This window comes from Camelina sativa, chromosome 17 (assembly GCF_000633955.1).
Source record: "Camelina sativa cultivar DH55 chromosome 17, Cs, whole genome shotgun sequence".
Classification (NCBI taxonomy): Eukaryota; Viridiplantae; Streptophyta; class Magnoliopsida; order Brassicales; family Brassicaceae; genus Camelina; species Camelina sativa.
The window spans coordinates 21552717-21572423 of record NC_025701.1 but is presented as its reverse complement, the minus strand read 5'-3'; the positions used below and the strand labels follow the sequence as shown (position 1 = coordinate 21572423).

Below are 19707 nucleotides of genomic sequence, written 5' to 3'. Positions count from 1 at the left end.
AATGACCCTCAGAACTCGCCCCCCCCCCCCCCGCCAACTCTGACAACTTCTGTACGCTCCCCGGGATCTCCTCTGATATCCGCACTCTCGGCACACTCCGGAGTAATGAAGCTATGAGAAGCTCCAGAATCAAACATAACATGGGACTTAAACCCACCCACCAACAAGGTCCCTACACAAACCTCATGTGTTGAGAACCTAACACTTTATCACAAGAATACATTAAATCTGAACCTATTGAAATTCACAAAGTTTAAGTACCAGAAATTATACATGTGATCGCCCCAGCACTGGTTCCACCAGTCTCGACCGTCGTGTACACCCGTGGTACCTGCTCAATCCGTGCCACCTGCTGCACTTTCAGGTTGCACCACATGCTGCACTGCTGCCACTGCCATCTGCTGCAACTTATGACACATGGGCATGATGTGTCCGGGCTCCCTGCAATGATAGCATACACGAGCCGCTGCCATCAGAGCACTCCTTTCTGGGGACAGCTAGCTACCTTGTGATCCCTGCTCCCACAACCAAAGCACCCAGCACCACTCGGTCTCTGCATAGCCTCCCAGCTCCTCTTGGTTCCCTGCGGAGGCTTCCCGCCCTTGCTATAACCTCCCTGATGATGAGCCTTCCTAGGCTTCACTGCTGGACTAACCGTCACTGCCTTTGCCCGGATATCCTCCTCAATCTCTGCTACAGTCTCAACCAACTTTGCGCGCGTAACATAACTCTGTCCTCTACAATGGACCCTCAAGTCCTCACGAAGAGCCCTCATAAACCTCCTGATCTAGGCCTCCTCAGGCTTCATAGCCCGACCCCCGCACTGACCGTGTCCCCTGAGATAACAGAAGGAACTGCACCTCCAACTAGACCAATGCCTCCCTCGAAAAGTACTTGCGGTTGAACTCCTCCACGAAGTCAGCCCAAGTCAACTCTCTCTGCACTCTCCTAGCAGCCACTGATCTCCACCACACCTGAGCATCACCAACCAAGGGGTGGACCCCTATGTCCACCCAGAACTCCTCAGGATATCTCAGCGTCTGGAAGTTACGTTCCACACTCGTCCTCCACGCATCTGCAGCAGTAGGATCTGTACCTCCCGAAAACCATGCAGTATCGATGCCACGCATCTCCTTGAGCATAGCCAAATAACGACTATGCCCTGCCACATCCGCAGCCACTGGCTGCCGCTCCTCCGCCACCACTGGTGGCACTACCTGAGCCTGAGCCGGTACCACTGCTGGTAACCGTTCCAACACCTGTGCTAGCAAAGCCGCAACATCAACTCCAGGGACTCCACACGCTTGGACTCCCACACCCGGGACCTTAGCATCACCGGCCTCTCGAGCACCAATACCGCCTCCTTCGGCCACACTCATGGAATCCTCCTGGACACCCTGCGACTCGCCAACACCCTCAGCTGTCACACTCTGGTCCACAGTATCACTAACTGTTGGGCCTCTGCCTCTAGCCATCTGCACTACCATGAACAGAAGACTAAGCACACAATTTAAACATACACAGAAACATAAACTCACCGTGGAATCACACAGTAGGCTCGAAGTGGATGTTCTAGGACTCCATGCCACACACAATTGACTAACTCACAAAATAAATCAAAGAATGCAAATCCCAAACATCTACAGCACAAAGCCTAGTGAACCTAAACCTAGAACCGTAAGGGCTCTGATACCAAACTGAAATGACCCGCCCTGTTTTTTTTTTTTTTTTTCTCTCACAACCAAACATTAATTTAAAAGATAACTCCAAGGTTGGTAGCCCAAACCGGAGGAAAAGAATTTACAAAAGAAGATGTTGAAATTAAAGTTCTCGAAGAGCGAGTAAGACAGTCAGCCCGGACATTAGACTTGCAAGTTTTTTTTAAATAATAAATTAATAATAATACTAATAATAATAAATAAACTACAACTAGTGGTCTCATACCCACCAGCCACCTAACCACAATCACAACCAACAGCGGAATAACAAATACCAATATCCAATAAATATCCAGTAATAAAACCAATACTATAACATAAACATTATCCAATATTCAACCAACAGGAAACATAGAACCAACAACCTAGCAATGTTTCTAATGACCCAACTCTAGCAACCTAGCAATGCTAGACAACAACCAATCGAGTCCCTATAACATCCTCCTCTTCATTGCCTTGATTCCACGATCACACTTTGCCTTTACCTGCACCACAAACACAAATTGCAGTGCATGAGTATTTTATAAACACTCAGTAAGCCAATCCTCCCATCTACTGGGCTATACACACAAGCAATAGAGACATCTCTAACCATCAACCAACAATCAACAGTCAACAATAACAAACCAGGACTCAGCATCGAACGACACCAAGCATGCATCCACCGACACCAGTTGGAGTTGCATCGACCGACACAAGCTTGCATCGACCAATGCAAGTGTAACTTGCATCGACCGACACACACACTGCATCATCCGATGCATGCTTTACATAGCACGAAAACCCTAGGTTTTACGCGCTGTCCTCGCACTTGCATCGACCGACACACAAAAGTGCATCGACCGATGCACATACCGAGCATCGTTTTCCCCCGCAGCTCTTGCCGGATCTTTGTTCCTACAACCATAAAACTCGATCCCAAGCCACAAGAAAGCTTACTAACGACCTAAATAACATTCTAATAACCCAAACAACACATAAACAACCAGATGAGAGAAATCTCCATCTTAGATAAGCCATGGTCATGCACTTACCTTTGCCAAGACGATTCTGAACCTCAAACAAGCAAGAAAACACTTCCAGGAAGCTCCTTCAACGATCCCAGCTACAGATCTCTACGGAACAGCTTCCAATCTACCAAAAACCACAAGAACACTCAAGAACACCTTTTCTCCCTTCTTTTCTCTCAAAAGCGGCTCAAAACGCTAATGATGACAAACTGCTCGATTAAACACGACTTAAGGGTTTCCTAACCCAAAATGCAGCGTTGAATTTAAAACTCGTCCGCAGAAAACCAACCTTGCATTGACCGATGCAACCCCTAAACCGGGATTTTGGTTTGTGGATGTTACAGAATTGTAAATCCGGTTTTCTAAATATAATTCTACATCAGTTCTATTTCTATAAATAATCATTCTTTTATTCTCTCATTCATTCATTCTCTCATCCTCTTCTATTATACCTCAAATCTTTTTGTTTTGTTTTGTTTAGTGTTTTTTGTTGTTGTTGTTGTATGGGTTAAAAAAATCAATTCAAATATCATTGTAAAAGCTTAATTCTAAATTATATTTTTGGAGTTTGTAAGGTATATATATATATATATATATATATATATATATATATATATATATATATATATATATATATATATATATATATATATATATATATATATATATATATATATATATATATATATATATATATATATATATATATATATATATATATATATATATATATATATATATATATATATATATATATATATATATATATATATATATATATATATATATATATATATATATATATATATATATATATATATATATATATATATATATATATATATATATATATATATATATATTACATTGTTTTTGATGTTTTAAAAGATTTATCTCCATTGTCTATTTTATATTATCATCTTATAAGTAATATTTTTTTAATATTATTCTGCTATATTCACCCCACAAGGTCATGAGGTTGAAAATCTTCATGTCTAATTCTCTCTATTCTCTTCTAGCACTCAAATTTAAATGGAGTAATATATAGAAAAAGAATATAATTTTTAATATATACTATCTAATTAAACCCTCTAAAGATGAAACCATTAGTATGAAATCTAGCACTAGAATTTAAATTGATGAGTGAAAATTTAGAAAAAGAAACCAAAAAGATACAAGTTTTCTTTGGAAATTTTTTAAAATATTTAGATTGAAGTTCATATGATGTTATACAAAAACTAATTTAGTTTGTCACTTACAAAATAATATGAATTTGAATATGTATGAGTTTATATCAACAAAAAAAACAAATCATGTGTAAGTTTAAAATTTTATTGGACCACTTGGTATTCCTTTTGTAAAAAACAAAACAAATTAAAAATTTATTTCTAATTAACTCACATTTAATGTCATGTGTAGTTCTAAATTTAACTCAAATGTAACTCCTACCCAATAATTATTATAAATTTCATTCTCCCACTAATTTTTTTATCTTCCAAGATAAAATGTCTTTGGTTAAATTTTCATATTTTTATTTTTATCAGCTATATTTTTAGTTATATTATATATATATATATATATACATATATATATCTTCTATTTATATTTCTTTAAAATTTTAAATGAGGAATATTTATACATAATATTTTCATATATAGTTACTAATTTTTTTGATAATTTTGTTTGATACAATTTTACTATAATACAATCTTAAGAAAAAATCTATTATTTGATTATGTTATTGCTACCAAAAAAACAAAATCTTATTTTTATAAATATTCAGAAATATAATCAAAACCATTATGCATTCAACCACGCATTGCGTGGACTAATACCTAGTATGACATAAACTCTATGTCAGTCTACAATAATGGTCGAATTTCCAAATATTATTTTGATAAAGTTTTGACCAATTTTTATGCATTTAATATTTACTACCATCTTTTATTTATATAATGCCAGTCTTCCACTCAGAAAAAATAAACATATTCCTCAGCTAAAATAATAATAATAATAATAATTAAGTTTACAGTTCGTCCTCTTTTTAGTGATTAAACCCTTATTTTAATTTTTGTCTCTAACATGAGTTCGAGAAAAACCAAAGAAAACCAAAAAATTAACATGAAAGTGATAGAAAATTATGCAGACCGTATGGTTACATTCTACAAACGCAAACAAAAGATCTACACTAAGCTAAGTGAGCTGTCCCTTCTCTGTGGTACTGATGTTGGGTTTCTTGTGTACTCCAACAGTGGGATCCCATACACATTCAGCAGTCCATCTTTCGAAGTCATTGCAAAACGGTTTTTCAACAGTGAGGGCTCTTCGTCAACCTCACTGCTACAACAATCGAACATAAATGTTCAGCATAAAGAGAAGATGGAAGAACTCTGCAAAGTCTACAACAGTCTTTTAGAGAAGGCTGATGCGGAGAAACAAAAAGGGATGGCCATGGGAAAGGCTGAGGCGGAGGTACTGCTAGTGGAGAAGGACGTGTGGTGGAGAATCGATCCAACGATGGTTAAGGATAAGGAAGTCTTAATGCAGTTGCTGGAGAAGTATGAAGATCTCTGTGAGAAACTATGTGACGAGATGGTTGCAAGCAACCAAATACAAAATTCACCGTGATTTTATTTAGTGGATCATTTGTTTCATTCAAGATCCCGGTCCTAATGTTACTCTTTCAATGAAACTGATTATCCACTAAAGAAAATCTAAGGTGCATTTTCTTTTTGGTTTCTTGCAACAACCTCGTCACATAGTTTCTCATAGAGATCTTCGTACTTCTCCAGCAACTGCTTTAGGACTTCCTTATCCTTAACCGTCGTTGGATAGACTCTCCACCATGCGTTCTTCTCCACTAGCAGTGCCTCCGTCTCAGCCTTTTCCATGGACATCCCTCTTTGTTCTTCCACATCAGCCTTATCTAAAAGACTGTTGTAGACTTTGCAGAGTTCTTCCATCTTCTCTTTATGCTGAACATCTATGTTCGATTGTTGTAGCAGTGAGGTTGACGAAGAGCCCTCACTGTTGAAAAACCGCTTTGCAATGACTTTGAAGGATGGGCTGCCGAATGTGTATGAGATTCCACTGTTGGAGTACACAAGAAACTCAATATGAGTACCACAGAGAAGAGACAGCTCACTAAGCTTACTTTAGATCTTTTGTTTGCGTCTGTAGAATGTAACCATGCGGTCTACATAATTTTCTATCCTTTTCATGTTAATTTTTTTGTTTTCTTTGGTTTTTCTCGAACTCATGTTGGAGACAAAAATAAAAACTAAAGAGTTTAATCATTAATAAGAGGACGACTTGTAAACTTAATTTTCTTTTTCTTTTTCTTTTTATTAACTAAGGAATATTTTTTTCTGGGTGGAAGACTAACATTTATATAAATAAAAGATGGTAGTAATTAAATATTAAATGCATAAAAATTGGTCACAACTTTCTCAAATTAATATTTGGAAATTCAACCATTATTGTAAACTGACATAGAGTTTATGTCATATTTGAATGAGAGTTTATATCATAATTGAAAAATATTTAATTATAAGATTTAGTCAAATGTGTAATCCACTATTTTCTTAACTACTTATTGTCCTATTTTTGGAATAAACTCTATTAGTCAAAGTTCTATCATAATTATCAATATTTGAAATTATTAGTTTAAAAAAATATAATATCAGTAGAAATACTATTCTACATTTATATTACATATTTATCTTTTACAAAAGAATAAATATTTAGATATATATGTATATGTAAAAATAATTTATCTATTTATTCATGATAAAATCTTGACTCATATAGTTTATTTCAAAAATAAGAATTAGTCAAAAATTTTGTAGTTAATTAAGTTAATTACATAGTTGAATAATTTATTGTAATGAAATATTTGTGAGTTTTGACATAAAAAGCCTCAGTCACATGTGACATAAAATACTTTGTATATGTTATACATTCATATATTGTTATTATATTTGGAAAATAATTCTTTTATAAATTATAATTGGAAAAGGAAAAACACAATTGACTAAACATTGTGATTTAAATAATTATATATATATATATATATATCATTAACTAGAATAGCATAAAATACTATAACGTAAACATGTATAGAATAATGTAGATGAATTACCTGTAACTCATTTATTGAAAAAGATTCATGGGCATGCGTCACGTGGACTTGAAATGTGGATTCTTCGATAATCTGATGATGACTAGTTTCTTACAACATAAATCACATAATTTATAGAGTATGGAGTTAAATCTAAAATGTAAAGTGGTAGTAACATATCTAAAAATATATTTTCTCTTTACTGAGAACTTGACGAAACATTTTATAATGTTTATATAAGATTTTGTAATTGTCATGTTATTGATATTCAATAAATTTGTTTCGATAAAAGGCGTATAGTATCGTTGAACATTGACTAGCAAATAGACTATTTTTGATTGTTTGACTAGCCATTAAATAATACAAAGAATAACGACTATTACATGCTTTCTCCGTTTCAAAATAGTTGTCATTTTATAATTAACTTTTTGTTACATTTAAGTTGTCATTCTCATTTTCCAATATCATTTTTACTAGAAAATTATTTTATGTATTCCTTATTAAACAATTAAAATATTACATACTTTGGAATTCTAATAGTCCAACAAGGGTACAATCTATTTTTTGATTTGTGTGGTATAATTTAAAAAGACAACTAATTTGAAACAGTGAAAATATTATCTTAAATGTCAACATATAATATTATGAACAATAATATCATTCGTTACTGGATTTAGTTTTGATAATTTTGATATGTTATAACTTATAACAAGTTTTTTTTTTGTGTGTACCCCGCTGTAACAAGTTCATAACATTGAATAATTAAGGAGAATGTTGCGTAGTAACTACTACACAGAGACTAGATCGAAATATTTATCAAGTTTTATAAAGTGTTTAAAAGGTTTTTAAAAATTTGATGTTTTTAAAAGGTATTTATAAAGTAGATATAAAATATTCCTTATTAAATCTTAAAATTTATAAAGTTTTATAAAGTTTATAAGGTACTTGTTATAAGTTATATTTTTGATAAATATCAGATTTTAGTGATATTTTCAATAAAATCAGAGATAAGATATATTTTTGAAAAGTGGTATCGGGAAAAGGTTATTTTTGAAAAAATAGAACAACCTATATCATGTTTGAAAAAAAGAAATTATTTTTGGAACATATTTCATTGTTGTAGCTGTATAATATACCTCTAAAAATATGTAAATTATTCTAATATTTAACTTTCTAATAAAAATAAATGTTTAAAAAAAAATAAACAATGAAGAATCACAAAATAGTTTTTGCATATTAACTAGTTTCTAATAAGAAATTACATGTTTTTCTTTTGAATTAAAAATTTATTTAAAATACACCTATAATAAGGAAAAACAAAAATAATGTAAACAAACCAACAAATCTGTAACAAAAGAGAACATGAGGATACAGTATCCTGGATACTGTATAAGAACAGAGAGATCAGAAGAACCACACCAAATTTGAGTAATCTTCTAGATAGAATATTATTATTATTATTTTTTTTGTCGTCGATAGAATATTCTTTTTATACACCAAATCTCATATGATTCATTCCCACTTACACAAACCACAAATCAAACCAATAAAATTACCAAACATTGCGAAAACCAATCAACCATTTTACACCGGACGTAAAAAAAATAAAAAACAAAGTAAAAATATCTTCTACTACTCTTCAACGTCAAACTTATTTATATGGTTTCTGCCATTTTTAATGGTTCCATCCTTTTTTTTTTTTTCTTTTTTCTTGATGAGTATCAAAAGATCTTTCATCACCTTAATCTGACGACGATGCAAGATATATCATCTCTACTGTCTCTTCTCAGCGCTTCGGTAGTTAGTTCTTTCGCTGCTTTCAATGGATCTTTGATTCTTCTCGCGATATCGATCGCCTCTTGGTTAGCCATCACCTACACCATTACACATTTCAAAACCGTTTAATCACAAAAACGCCAACCAATGTTCCTTCAGAACACAAGAACACCATCGTTTACCTTCCACAGACCGTCACTAGCAAGAACAAGAACATCTGTGTGATCATCTATAGATGAATCTTTAACGTCTGGATCTGACCGTAGATGTGTTTTGAGGCTTTTGTCCCCAAAAGCACGAGAAACTGCTAACTGCCCGTTAACCCGAGGGACATCTCCTGAAATAACAGAACGAAAAAAAAACATGTTTAGGGGTCTGATGTTTTTGGATAACACTTTTTCCTGATTTTGATGTGTTTTGGTATTATCATCTTAGAGTAACCTGGCATGTTCGATACAAAGCCTCCCCTATCCTCGATGCTCAACCTTTCAGTATGTGGCTCATGATCGACAGTCATCTGTATCGCCTGACCTCCTTGAGATAGAACCGCCCGGGAATCACCCACATTTGCCACCCACAAACGTCGTCCATTCATTAGAATAGCAGTTACAGCGGTTGAGCCACCACGGCCTAAGTCAGAAGTATGTGACAGAATGGCTTGGTCTGTCTTCTCATAGGCAGCAACTATTGATCTGTGAGGGTCATACCTAAACTGCTCCTGAACACATCATTACAAAAAGTTCAGATTCATCAACCATAACGATGCAGCAACAGAGATAGTGAAAACATATTGCTGCAGACCTCTTTGAGGATATTGGAGAACAAATGCTTCTGTAGATAAGCAGGAACGCGTTCACCCAAATGACCGTCGTAGATTGCAAACAAACCGAGCTCGCTACCATCTACTTTCATGAATTTGGACACATGATAATCCTCCATTGGATGATTAGCTTTTCCCTTCACTAAGCTGTAACCGAATTTAATCTCTCCTTGGCTGTTTCTTCCCTTTCCAGAACTAGTTGACGCTCTCCCAACCACAAGCTACACACCACCAAATTCATATCTTCCCAAATTATTCAAGAACTCACAATCCAAATGACCAAATTTGACATCTACTTAATTTCACAATTGACCCCACAATAATTGGTTCGATTTCTATCTAAAAATTACCTTAAACCATCTTCATACCTCAAGAAGAACAACAAGTCAATGCTATTTCTATAAGTAGTTGTTATAGTGAAGAAATTAGAAACAACACCAAAAGAGAAAGAAAAGATTTGAGTTTATTACATACATCGTAGTCTGAAGAACCGAAGCAACATAACTTCGCCATGAGGAGAGAATGACAGATGTCTGATTTAAAATATTACAAAGAAACCCTGCAAACAGCAAAACACCTTAGAAACTTTTTTTCATCAATCAAGAAACCCCAAAAAAAAAAAAAAAAAATTAAAACCCCAGAAGAAGAGGGGTTACCTCAAAATCGGAGAACCCAGATTCCAAAAACCATAAAAGAAAGGAGTAATACCAGTGCCGTGAAGAAAGGGTTATTGACAGACTCTGCAAATGTACTTCTTGCTTCAAAAAGTCTTCGATAAAATTACGGAATTAGTGGAAGACGACGACGACAAGTAGACTTCAATTTTTGCTGTTGTGTTTTGTTTTTTTTTTCCATTATAAAAAAAAAAGAATCGTCTCTTTCCATCCTTGTTTATTGCGTTTCGTTAGTTGACTTTTTTTTTTCTTTTTTTTTCTTTGCCGTGTCTGAAAAGCAGAGTCGCTGTGGCTTATTCCTCTGTTTTTACCATTTCAATATTTCAAAAAGTAAACTATCCCTATTATAGTAAAAGAGAAGTACAACTTTGACTTCTCTCAAAAATACCCCTTACGCCAACAGCTGAACACATCTCCAAGAAGGTCAATTTTGACTTTAATGATTCTTGAATCGGGTTATAATAGAAAACAAACCTGAAATTACAAAATCGGATCTACTTGATATCTTGTGGGCTTTTTGTATGGGCTATCAACATCTATCAAAGACATTTTTAACCAAAAATTACACCTCTAACAACCTATATTTTGCTACATATTAACGATTACCAAATAAATATCACAGCCTATTTAAATCCTTCTATATATGACCAACTATATGTGAATAATAAAATATCTTCCAGTCCTACATTTATGCTAATTATTATGAGAAGATCATAACTTGATTGAAAATGATTCCTAATCAAGACAGAAGGATTTAAAAGAAATGTGAATATGTGTTTTCAAGTACTTAATTACCTCTCTATCACGACTATTAATCCAGAAATCTCGCTTTTATAATCTCATCGCTATACCATAAAGATAGCAATAATATCAATCAACCAAAAATTACACCTCTACACAATATCAATCTCATCAATATAAAATCGTCCAATATATTAAAAAGATTACAATCTTGGTTCCACATTTGGAAAACAACCATAACAAACAAAGATTGATATCTCATCAAAATAACTATCTTTACGGTAAATGTATATGGCGATTCGAATATACCCTACAATATTCATAAGTTAATTCTAAGTATAAATATAACTTCATTATTCAAAGGTCGAATCACCATACCTTAAAGCTTCATTCCTCTCACTCTTAGCAAACCTTCTGTAATGGCTGCCGAAGATGCTTCTACTATCACATATTTGGATTCAATCAAACTATTCAAAACAGACTGGAGAATTCAAGTTAAAATCATTCATTCTTGGAAGCAATATGCAGTCTTTACCGGAGAGACTATAGAAATGGTCTTAGCAGATGTTTCTGTAAGATTCTCAAATTTTCAAATCTTTTGATATCTTGAAATATATTTACATGTTTATTGTTTACTAATTTACTACTCTTTGTTTTTAACCAAGGGTATCCTCATTCATGCAACCCTAAAGAAACCACAATGGGAGAAATTACAGTAAATGATTATCACTGGAAACTGGGTAATCTTTGACACTTTTTCATTGACTAAATCAGTGTGAAAATTCAGGGTTACGAACCATGTTTACCGTATGACTCTGATCAACACGACCTTCGTCGTGTCATGTTCGTCGTTGTCAGATGACATATTCCTGAAATTGGTCAATTTTGGGGACGTCATTGACGAAGCTGGGTTGAATGAGAAGTTAGTTATATATGTAATCAATACTTAACTTACTGATACTATGATGTCATAGAATCTTCTAAATAAAATAGTATACATGTTTTAGGGAAACCAATACTTATCTTACTCATACTATGATGTCTTCATACATATGCTTCGGTGTCATTGTATATTCTTGCACATGTACTGCATCAAATGTATAATATTTCCAGTAATCGTATACAAAATACTGGTAATAGGTACAACTATTGGCTGATTGTACAATTATCATTTTCAAATCTGAATTGGATACATATAACAGTAGAGAAATTTTATAGACCTGTGTAATCGAAACTATATAAAGAAACTTACCAACCCAATTGGACTGATTTAAATGTTTCGGAAAATGGAATTGGACGAGACTGAATCAATCCGATTGAAACTTTTGACAACACCATAACCCCACCGATTTGCTTCGATTAATTAGTTGTGTAAACATTTCGGATTGGAAAGTTATATGAAAGGATTTGGAAAATTGTATAAGTAATGATTTTAGTATAACCCAGTATCTTAGGAATCTAAGATTTATGAATGGAAGATGAAGATGAAACGATGAAATTCTTTTTCTTTAATCGAAGAAAGGTAATAAAGTTGTTGATATTATCTGTTAACGAGATAGAAGTTTTAAAAAAATTTTAAATTTCCCAAACGCCAAGGCAGCCCATATCAGAAATCTCTGGAAAATTAGACCCAGACCAATTTAAAGCTTACTTATAACAAGTTATTGCCCAAATTATTTTACTCACAAATTTAAAGACATTTTCAAAAACCACTATTATAAGTCATATACATATATTACACTATTAAAAACCAGTTTTGTACTTAAATTTTTTATATACAATATGGTCAGCACATTCAGGTTATAGATTGCTCATGTATATGACGTCTAGAAAAATAAATATATAGTAATATTATGTACATATCCCAATTAATTTACAAAAACTTTTAAAATAAAAGTTGACAACTACGTATTATGTATATTATTATTTCATTATATTCATATCCAATATCATTATCTTTTTCACTCACTATGTCCTTTCAATTGTATACAACCGTAATAAAACAATGGTGTGCAGAATAATTAAAACTCACACTGTAATAATTGCTCTATTTATTGTGTTGCCAGCATCAGTAGCAAATAGAATGAACAGAAATCAGTTTAGTAAACAAATACCGTAACATCTGATATTCCGGGTCACCCGCTAAAACATCTGAAAAATTCTCCCACGCTGTAGCGCGGGTGAGATCCTAGTATAGATATATTTCTTTAAACGATGATATTTGTAATTATGACTAGGATTCTTTTCAAAAAAATTCTGAATCTAAAAAATGCTTAATTTGCCATTATGTAAATCTAATTTAAAGAAAAATAAAATAAATATTTTGTAATTTTGTTATCTTATGTTTTTTTATATTGATTTATAATCTAAATATACGGTTCAAACTTAAAATATTAAAACAGATTAAAAAATAATATGTTTTTTTAGTACACAAATAAAATCATGTATTTTAAACCGATACTAGTTACCAACCTGCACATAGTAAAGAATAAATCGATTTAAATAAAATATTATGAGTAAAATTATTATTTTAGATTTAAGATTTTTTTGTATAAAACAAAATTTGTAAGTAAAGTTTTTTCGTTTATTCAAATTTGAGTTTATTTTCTGTAAAATACGTTTCACCCGTGAAATATTTGAACTTGGAAAAGAATTTTAAGGTGGTGTAGAAACTCTTGATGTCTTTTTGTGTTTCTAAAAATCAAATTCACGTATTTTATGTTTCACATTATTATCTATATCACTATACTATTAAATAGATTAAGCAATATTTTAAAACTAATTGATTTAATTTAAACTAATCCTACGTTTAAAAATATAATGAGAAAAATGATAAATAAATGAATAATTTTTTTTTATTTTGAAATGTAATTTACTTTTAATAAGTAAATAGGTTATGAAAATGATAATTAAAGACATTTTTAGATTGAATAGTTAATTAAATTTTTTATTTTTAAAAACTAATAGAAAAAAACATTGGGTCATAATAATTCAGTGGCATATTTATGTAAATAACAATGAGAAGTAAGTATATTTATTAAAAAATGTACAAGAGCTCTCTGTGAGAGCGACACCTTAATTTTTTTGTGAGAGTGCTTCTCTATTAATATAGGCGATGGGAAATACTTGGTATATTATTATGGAATTTTTTTCTTTTTTCACAATTTTTGGTCTGAAAAAATAAATAAATTTAAGTACATAACTGTAATAACCTAATCTGATTTTGTCTCCTGTTATAAACAAAATATCTAAAAAATAATCTATACTAAATTAAAGTAGGAGCTATTAGCTCATAAATCTGTCAACATAGGATTTAAAACAATCAATAGGGATTTGATATGTCATTTATTAAAATATTTAAAGATTTCCAAAATTTTGTATATTCAGATTTTTTAAACGACCAATCGAAATCAGAGATCTCAATATTTAACATTTTGAAATTATGTAAAATTTTTATATTAAAATACTTATAAATAAGTGTATGTACAACGTCCCACATCAGCTATAAAAGTTTTAGACAATAGCTGAGAACCATTATAAATAAGACTAATATGCTTCCAACTATGAATAAGCAGAACCATTATAAATAAGACTAATATGTTTCCAACTATGAATGAGCAGAAACTTTGATTTAATAATTGTCCCAATATAAAAATTTAAAAAAAATTAAATATACAATTATAGACTTTTAGAAGGTTCAAAAATATTATAAATATTTAATTAAACTCTATAGAATGTTTAAAATATTATAAATACGAAAATACCCCCATAGAAAGTTTAAAATATTATAAATAGTTAAACTCTCTCAAAAGTTTAGGTATCATTAATATTTTACACTAAAAATATTTAAAATGTTATAAATATTTAAACTACATCTAAATTTTAAAATATTATAAATATTTAAACTCTATTAAAATTTAAAATTTAAGTATTATTAAATATTAAATATTTGATTTTTAATATCTTGAAAATATCTTATTTATCTCTCTTTATGCTTTATATCTCTTATGAGCTGTAAAACATGTTTTTTGTATGACTTTATAGGTGATTTGATATTGTTTCAGTAAATTTTTGGGTCAAAAGAAGAAGGATTGACGTCGACCTTGATTTGTGTTGTTTGAGTTAATTTTTGATGGTTAAAGAAAAAGTATCGACGACAAGCACACATTTTTTATTAGCTATACATGTGTATTACTTTTTCTGCAAGTAATTTGCAATTTTGAAGTATTAAAGATTTTGGTTTGAGAAGTTTCAATATGTGTGGATCTATAACCGAGTAAGTATACAAGTTAAAGTATCAATAACTAAATGCATGTGGTGACTATATTGATCAATGAATTGCACAAATTTTATGAGAAAAGACGCAATGATTTTGATATTGGAGTTTGATGGGTTAACAAGTTATGTGGTAGTCTAAAAAAAGGTTTTAAATGATTATTCAGTGGAAGAATGTAAAGAAGCTGACGAGGAAGAGGAAGAAGAAGAGCATAATGAAGAACCAAACAGTAAAAATAATAATGGCAATTATCATGAAAATTTGATAATGAAAATGACGAGAAATAATATGAAGGGTAAGAAAACAGTGGAGAAAAACACAAAGACATAGATGGTGATGGTTATTTAAATATGAGAAAACTAGATTAATTTATGATTCTAAAAATGTTTCGTTTGTCTCGTGGTCAAAGAAATGGTTTAGTATATGCAACGTCACCAGTTCGAATGTTCGATCCGCCTTGCCTCGACGTCCAATTAAATCCAGTTAAATTCATGATTCTTTAAATCATATTTAATTTTTTAACACAACTATTTTTTAGATTTTTAAAAAATTGTGTATATGAAATAAAAGTTTTGACTTAATAGTAATTTATAGTTTTTTTATAAGATAATATTTAATAACTGTCATTAATCATATATAATTTTCACCATAATATATCAAATAAACCCACATGTAGCATTGGTTCAAACCTAGTAGTAAAAACAATATTCTTACAAGAATAAATACAATGCTTTTAAATAGTTAATAACTATTATTTTCACTTTAAATCTAGATTCTATATATAACTGTTAATTCAGATGGAATTAGTCACAGAAAAATAAGAGTTGTTTACTAAACAACAATTTCCTGAATCTGAAAATGATGCAATAAAATATTATGTGGAAGTAAAGTTCCAAACATTAAAGTATTACATAGTCATCATAATCATAGAACTGTCTGTATGTGTTACACATAACGTGTAGAAGAGGCCACGTCAAAACTACAAAATATGTTTTACCCAAATTTATTACAATGGAAAGGGATCACTAATCGTCATCATCAGAGTCGGCCCTGACCTAAAGCCCGGAAAGCAAGGGCTTTAGGCGCCAAATTATATTAAAGATTTAAGGGGCATCAATTTTGGAAAAGTTGCGGTGGTACAGTGGTTGGGTACACCTTTATTCTCCTTCAGTGTTAAGAGTTTGACCACTGACTCATCATCATCATCGCACGTGTGAACCTCAACCTCTGTTTGTAAATCTCCATGTCTCAAACTCTTTAATTGCAACCAAACGTCAGTCATGTTTAGTCTCTTCCTTCCGTTATGATTCAGACACCTTTTGCGAGGTTTGCCATAACCATGACTTGTCCCAGCTTACAGTTATTTCTTATCCGAGAATCTATAATGTCGAAAAGTCTATTCTCTCTTATAGCAAGATTGAAGTAAGCGGCCAATGTTCTGTCTTCCCCAAACCGTTGGAAAGAAACCGGTTTTTCGCCACTGATGAGCTCAACAAGCACAACTCCGAAACTGTAGACGTCGCTCTTGTCCGTAAACTGGCTGGATTGATAGTACTTAGGATCAACATATCCTGGAGTACCTATAACCGCAGTTGTCAGGTGAGTTTGTATTAAATTTGGGCTTATCTTGGGCTGTCAACTAAATATTAATTGGCAATTAGTAGATTGACCCTAATCCTTTATATATTAATGATCGTCTCTTCAAAATTCAGATGTAAGACTTGGATTGTATCCTAACAATCTCCCCTTCAAACCAAAGACCACATGTGGGATCTTAACACACCTCCTCAAGATAATAACTCCATCTTGAACCGATCCCACTTGGACCGATAATAAGCCCTTTTTTGGGCCCCCCTTGCGTTAACAAGAGACATGTTCGTATCCACTTTTTCTAGGTCCATCATAACTTGAACTTTGGGCTCTGATACCATGTTTAATTTGGGCTTATCTTGGGTTTCCAACTAAAAACCAATTGGCAATTAGTGGATTGGTCCTAACCTTTCATATATTAATAATAGTCCCTTCAAACTTCAGATGTGAGACTTAGATTGTATCCTAACAATACTTTGTTTAATTTGGGCTTATCCTGGGATTCCAACTAAAAACCAATTGGCAATTATTGGATTGGCCCTAACCCTTTATATATTAATGATAGTCCCTTTAAACTTCATATGTGGTACTTGGATTGTATCCTAACAATCTCCCTTCAAACCAATGATCACATGTGGGATCTTAACACGCCTCCTCGAGATGATAACTCCATCTTGAACCGATTCCACTTGGACCGATAATAAGCCTCTTCTTGGGCCCCCCTTACTTGCATTAACAAGAGGCATGTTCGTATCCAATTTTTCTAGGTCCACCAAAACTTAAACTTTGAGCTCTGCTACCATGTTAAATTTGGGCTTATCTTGGGCTTCCAACTAAAAACCAATTGGCAATTAGTGGATTGACCCTAACCCTTTATATATTAATGATAGTCCCTTCAAACTTCAGATGTGGGACTTGGATTGTATCCTAACAGTTTGATCAACTCTTATAGACCGTGAAGTTCAAAAATCTGAAAACTTGGCTCGGTAATTCTCATCTAATAAGATGTTTGCATATTTTATATCTCTGTGATAAATCGGAGATACTGCAGCCGAATATGAGAGAGCTCATGCGGTGTCTATGGCAATACACATGCGTAACTGCTCCCACGTGATTAATATGTGATCATCCTCTTCATGAAGAAGTTGGAAAAGGTTTCCATTGGGAATGAAGTCGTAAACAAGCAGGGGTACCTCTGTTTCAAGACAGCATCCTAATATATTCACGATGTTGCGGTGGTTGATCAGCGAGAGTAACTAAACTTTGTTTATGAACTCTTCGAGATTATCTTGATCTACGACCTTAGATTTCTTAACCGCTACGATCTTACCATCAGCAAGCATCCCTTTGAATGCTGTTCCTTGCGCCTTTTGGCTTGTCAAATGCTCCGAGTATGTTTATGCGTATCATGAACCAAGAGTTAAGGCCGTTCATTGGAAAATTTGTTGTGGTGTCACTACAAGAAAAATCAATATTCATAGCACACGATAAACGCTATCTTATGTGTTTAATAGCGTTTTCATAAATGCTATGTTCTCGGCAGCTATCTTAGGTGTTACCTCTATTATAGCGTTTTTGACATTTGCTATTATATGTCGTTCTTTTATAGCACTAATCAAATGATATAATATAGTTTTCCGTATCACATAATTCATGCTATTTTATATTATGTCATAGCATTTTTATTTTGCTATATGGATAGATTTACTTTTTAGTTTTATTTTTATAATTTATATATTTGACCCCAGTTTTGCAGACTTATTTAAGTGGATTGATATAAAAAAAAATATTTCATAAATATCATCAACATACATAACATTAATTTAAACAAGTCTTACATATCATACCAAGTCTTACTATGCTGCCAAGTTTTACCCAAAAAATAACATTATAACTTATAAGGATTGAGACAAACTTCGATATCTTCAGTCTCTTCTCCTTTTATCTATTTCGCCTTCCCATCAAAAGCAGTACACATGTCTGAAGAACTGTTCCGGTTAGCATTCCCGTCCATATTCCCTCTAATCATGTGTATCCACAATACTAAGGTGCTTTTGTGGTAAAGTAAAGAAAGATATCCACGAATCCAAAACGTTGACAGATAGAATAAAGACATTTTAGCTCAAACTCAAACATCAGAGACTTATGGATGAGTAGAATCAACATTAAGGTTTTCTATAAGACAAGTAGAGAATCGGATAAACAAAGCATTCACCATTCTGATAAACAAAACAAAGCATTCACCATTCTTAAACAGCTATCACAGCTTATCCATACAATGGTGCAATAAGAATGATAATAGATGGGGTAAATGAAAGAAACCTTCACCATTCTGCTGTGTACTGCTTTGGTATAAACTCGAGCTTCTTTTTTTCATCAGTGATGGCAACATCAAGAGCCTCCTCTCCTTATGCATCTGCTCATGAAACAAAAGAATAGTGAGAAGCCACAATATGCCATTAACCTCGTAAGCACATAGCACTCACATAGAGATAAATAAACCCTACATTGTAATTGTAACCAAAACAAAAAAGAGTCAGAAATTGAATAACTTGTGATCCCCAAGTTGAATGGTTCATAAGCAATGGTAAAAAACATACTTTTCTACAGTTGGTGAAGTCGTAGGAGTTGCTGCAAATGTTACAAAGGATTAAATAAGAGAGATGAAAAACAGGAAAATAGATTCAAAGTGTTAACAAACCTGGTTGCCAATCACCATCCTTTGGAATTCATCTGTGTCCTGTTGTAGCATTTCAATCTGGGACTTCAAAGCTGATGTTTTTTTGGCTTCCTGTAAAAAGAGAAAAATTCTAATGTCAATCAAAAGCCCAAGCAAAAACATCTCAGCTGAAACTTGAGTTGCAATTTCCATATCCTTCTGCTGGAGCTTGCCTTGTAGAATTCGGCGGCCACAGTTTAATCGAAAAAGCATGAGGTAGCGAATCAAGTGTATCACAAATGCAAAAAAAAAAAAAAAAAAAA

General features: G+C 32.6%; 2 protein-coding genes across 3 annotated transcripts; one reads left to right on the top strand and one right to left on the bottom strand.

Annotated features, from left to right (window-relative positions):
• Window positions 4850-5356, top strand: LOC104759701 (MADS-box transcription factor 31-like). Its single transcript, XM_010482599.1, has one exon. It carries the CDS (start codon window positions 4850-4852, stop codon window positions 5354-5356), a length of 507 nt encoding a protein of 168 aa, XP_010480901.1.
• On the bottom strand, window positions 8512-10306 carry LOC104757824 (probable protein phosphatase 2C 10). 2 transcript variants are annotated; one of them, XM_010480613.2, is made up of 6 exons: window positions 10101-10306; window positions 9919-10003; window positions 9426-9665; window positions 9066-9342; window positions 8807-8961; window positions 8512-8722 (listed from the first exon to the last, which is right to left on the bottom strand). In XM_010480613.2, exons 2-6 carry the CDS (start codon window positions 9955-9957, stop codon window positions 8585-8587), a joined length of 849 nt encoding a protein of 282 aa, XP_010478915.1. In that variant the 5' UTR covers window positions 9958-10003; window positions 10101-10306; the 3' UTR covers window positions 8512-8584. The 2 variants fall into 2 exon arrangements, with proteins under 2 accessions (XP_010478915.1, XP_010478916.1); XM_010480614.2 differs by having other exon boundaries at window positions 10153-10306.

Coding starts and splice junctions, on each gene's coding strand:
- LOC104759701 (XM_010482599.1), top strand. CDS start 4,850: ATGAAAGTGATAGAAAATTATGCAGACCGTATGGTTACATTCTACAAA.
- LOC104757824 (XM_010480613.2), bottom strand. CDS start 9,957: ATGGCGAAGTTATGTTGCTTCGGTTCTTCAGACTACGAT. Junction 9,343..9,425: donor TCTCCAATATCCTCAAAGAG/GTCTGCAGCAAT, acceptor TGATGTGTTCAG/GAGCAGTTTAGGTATGACCC. Junction 8,962..9,065: donor CTTTGTATCGAACATGCCAG/GTTACTCTAAGA, acceptor CTGTTATTTCAG/GAGATGTCCCTCGGGTTAAC.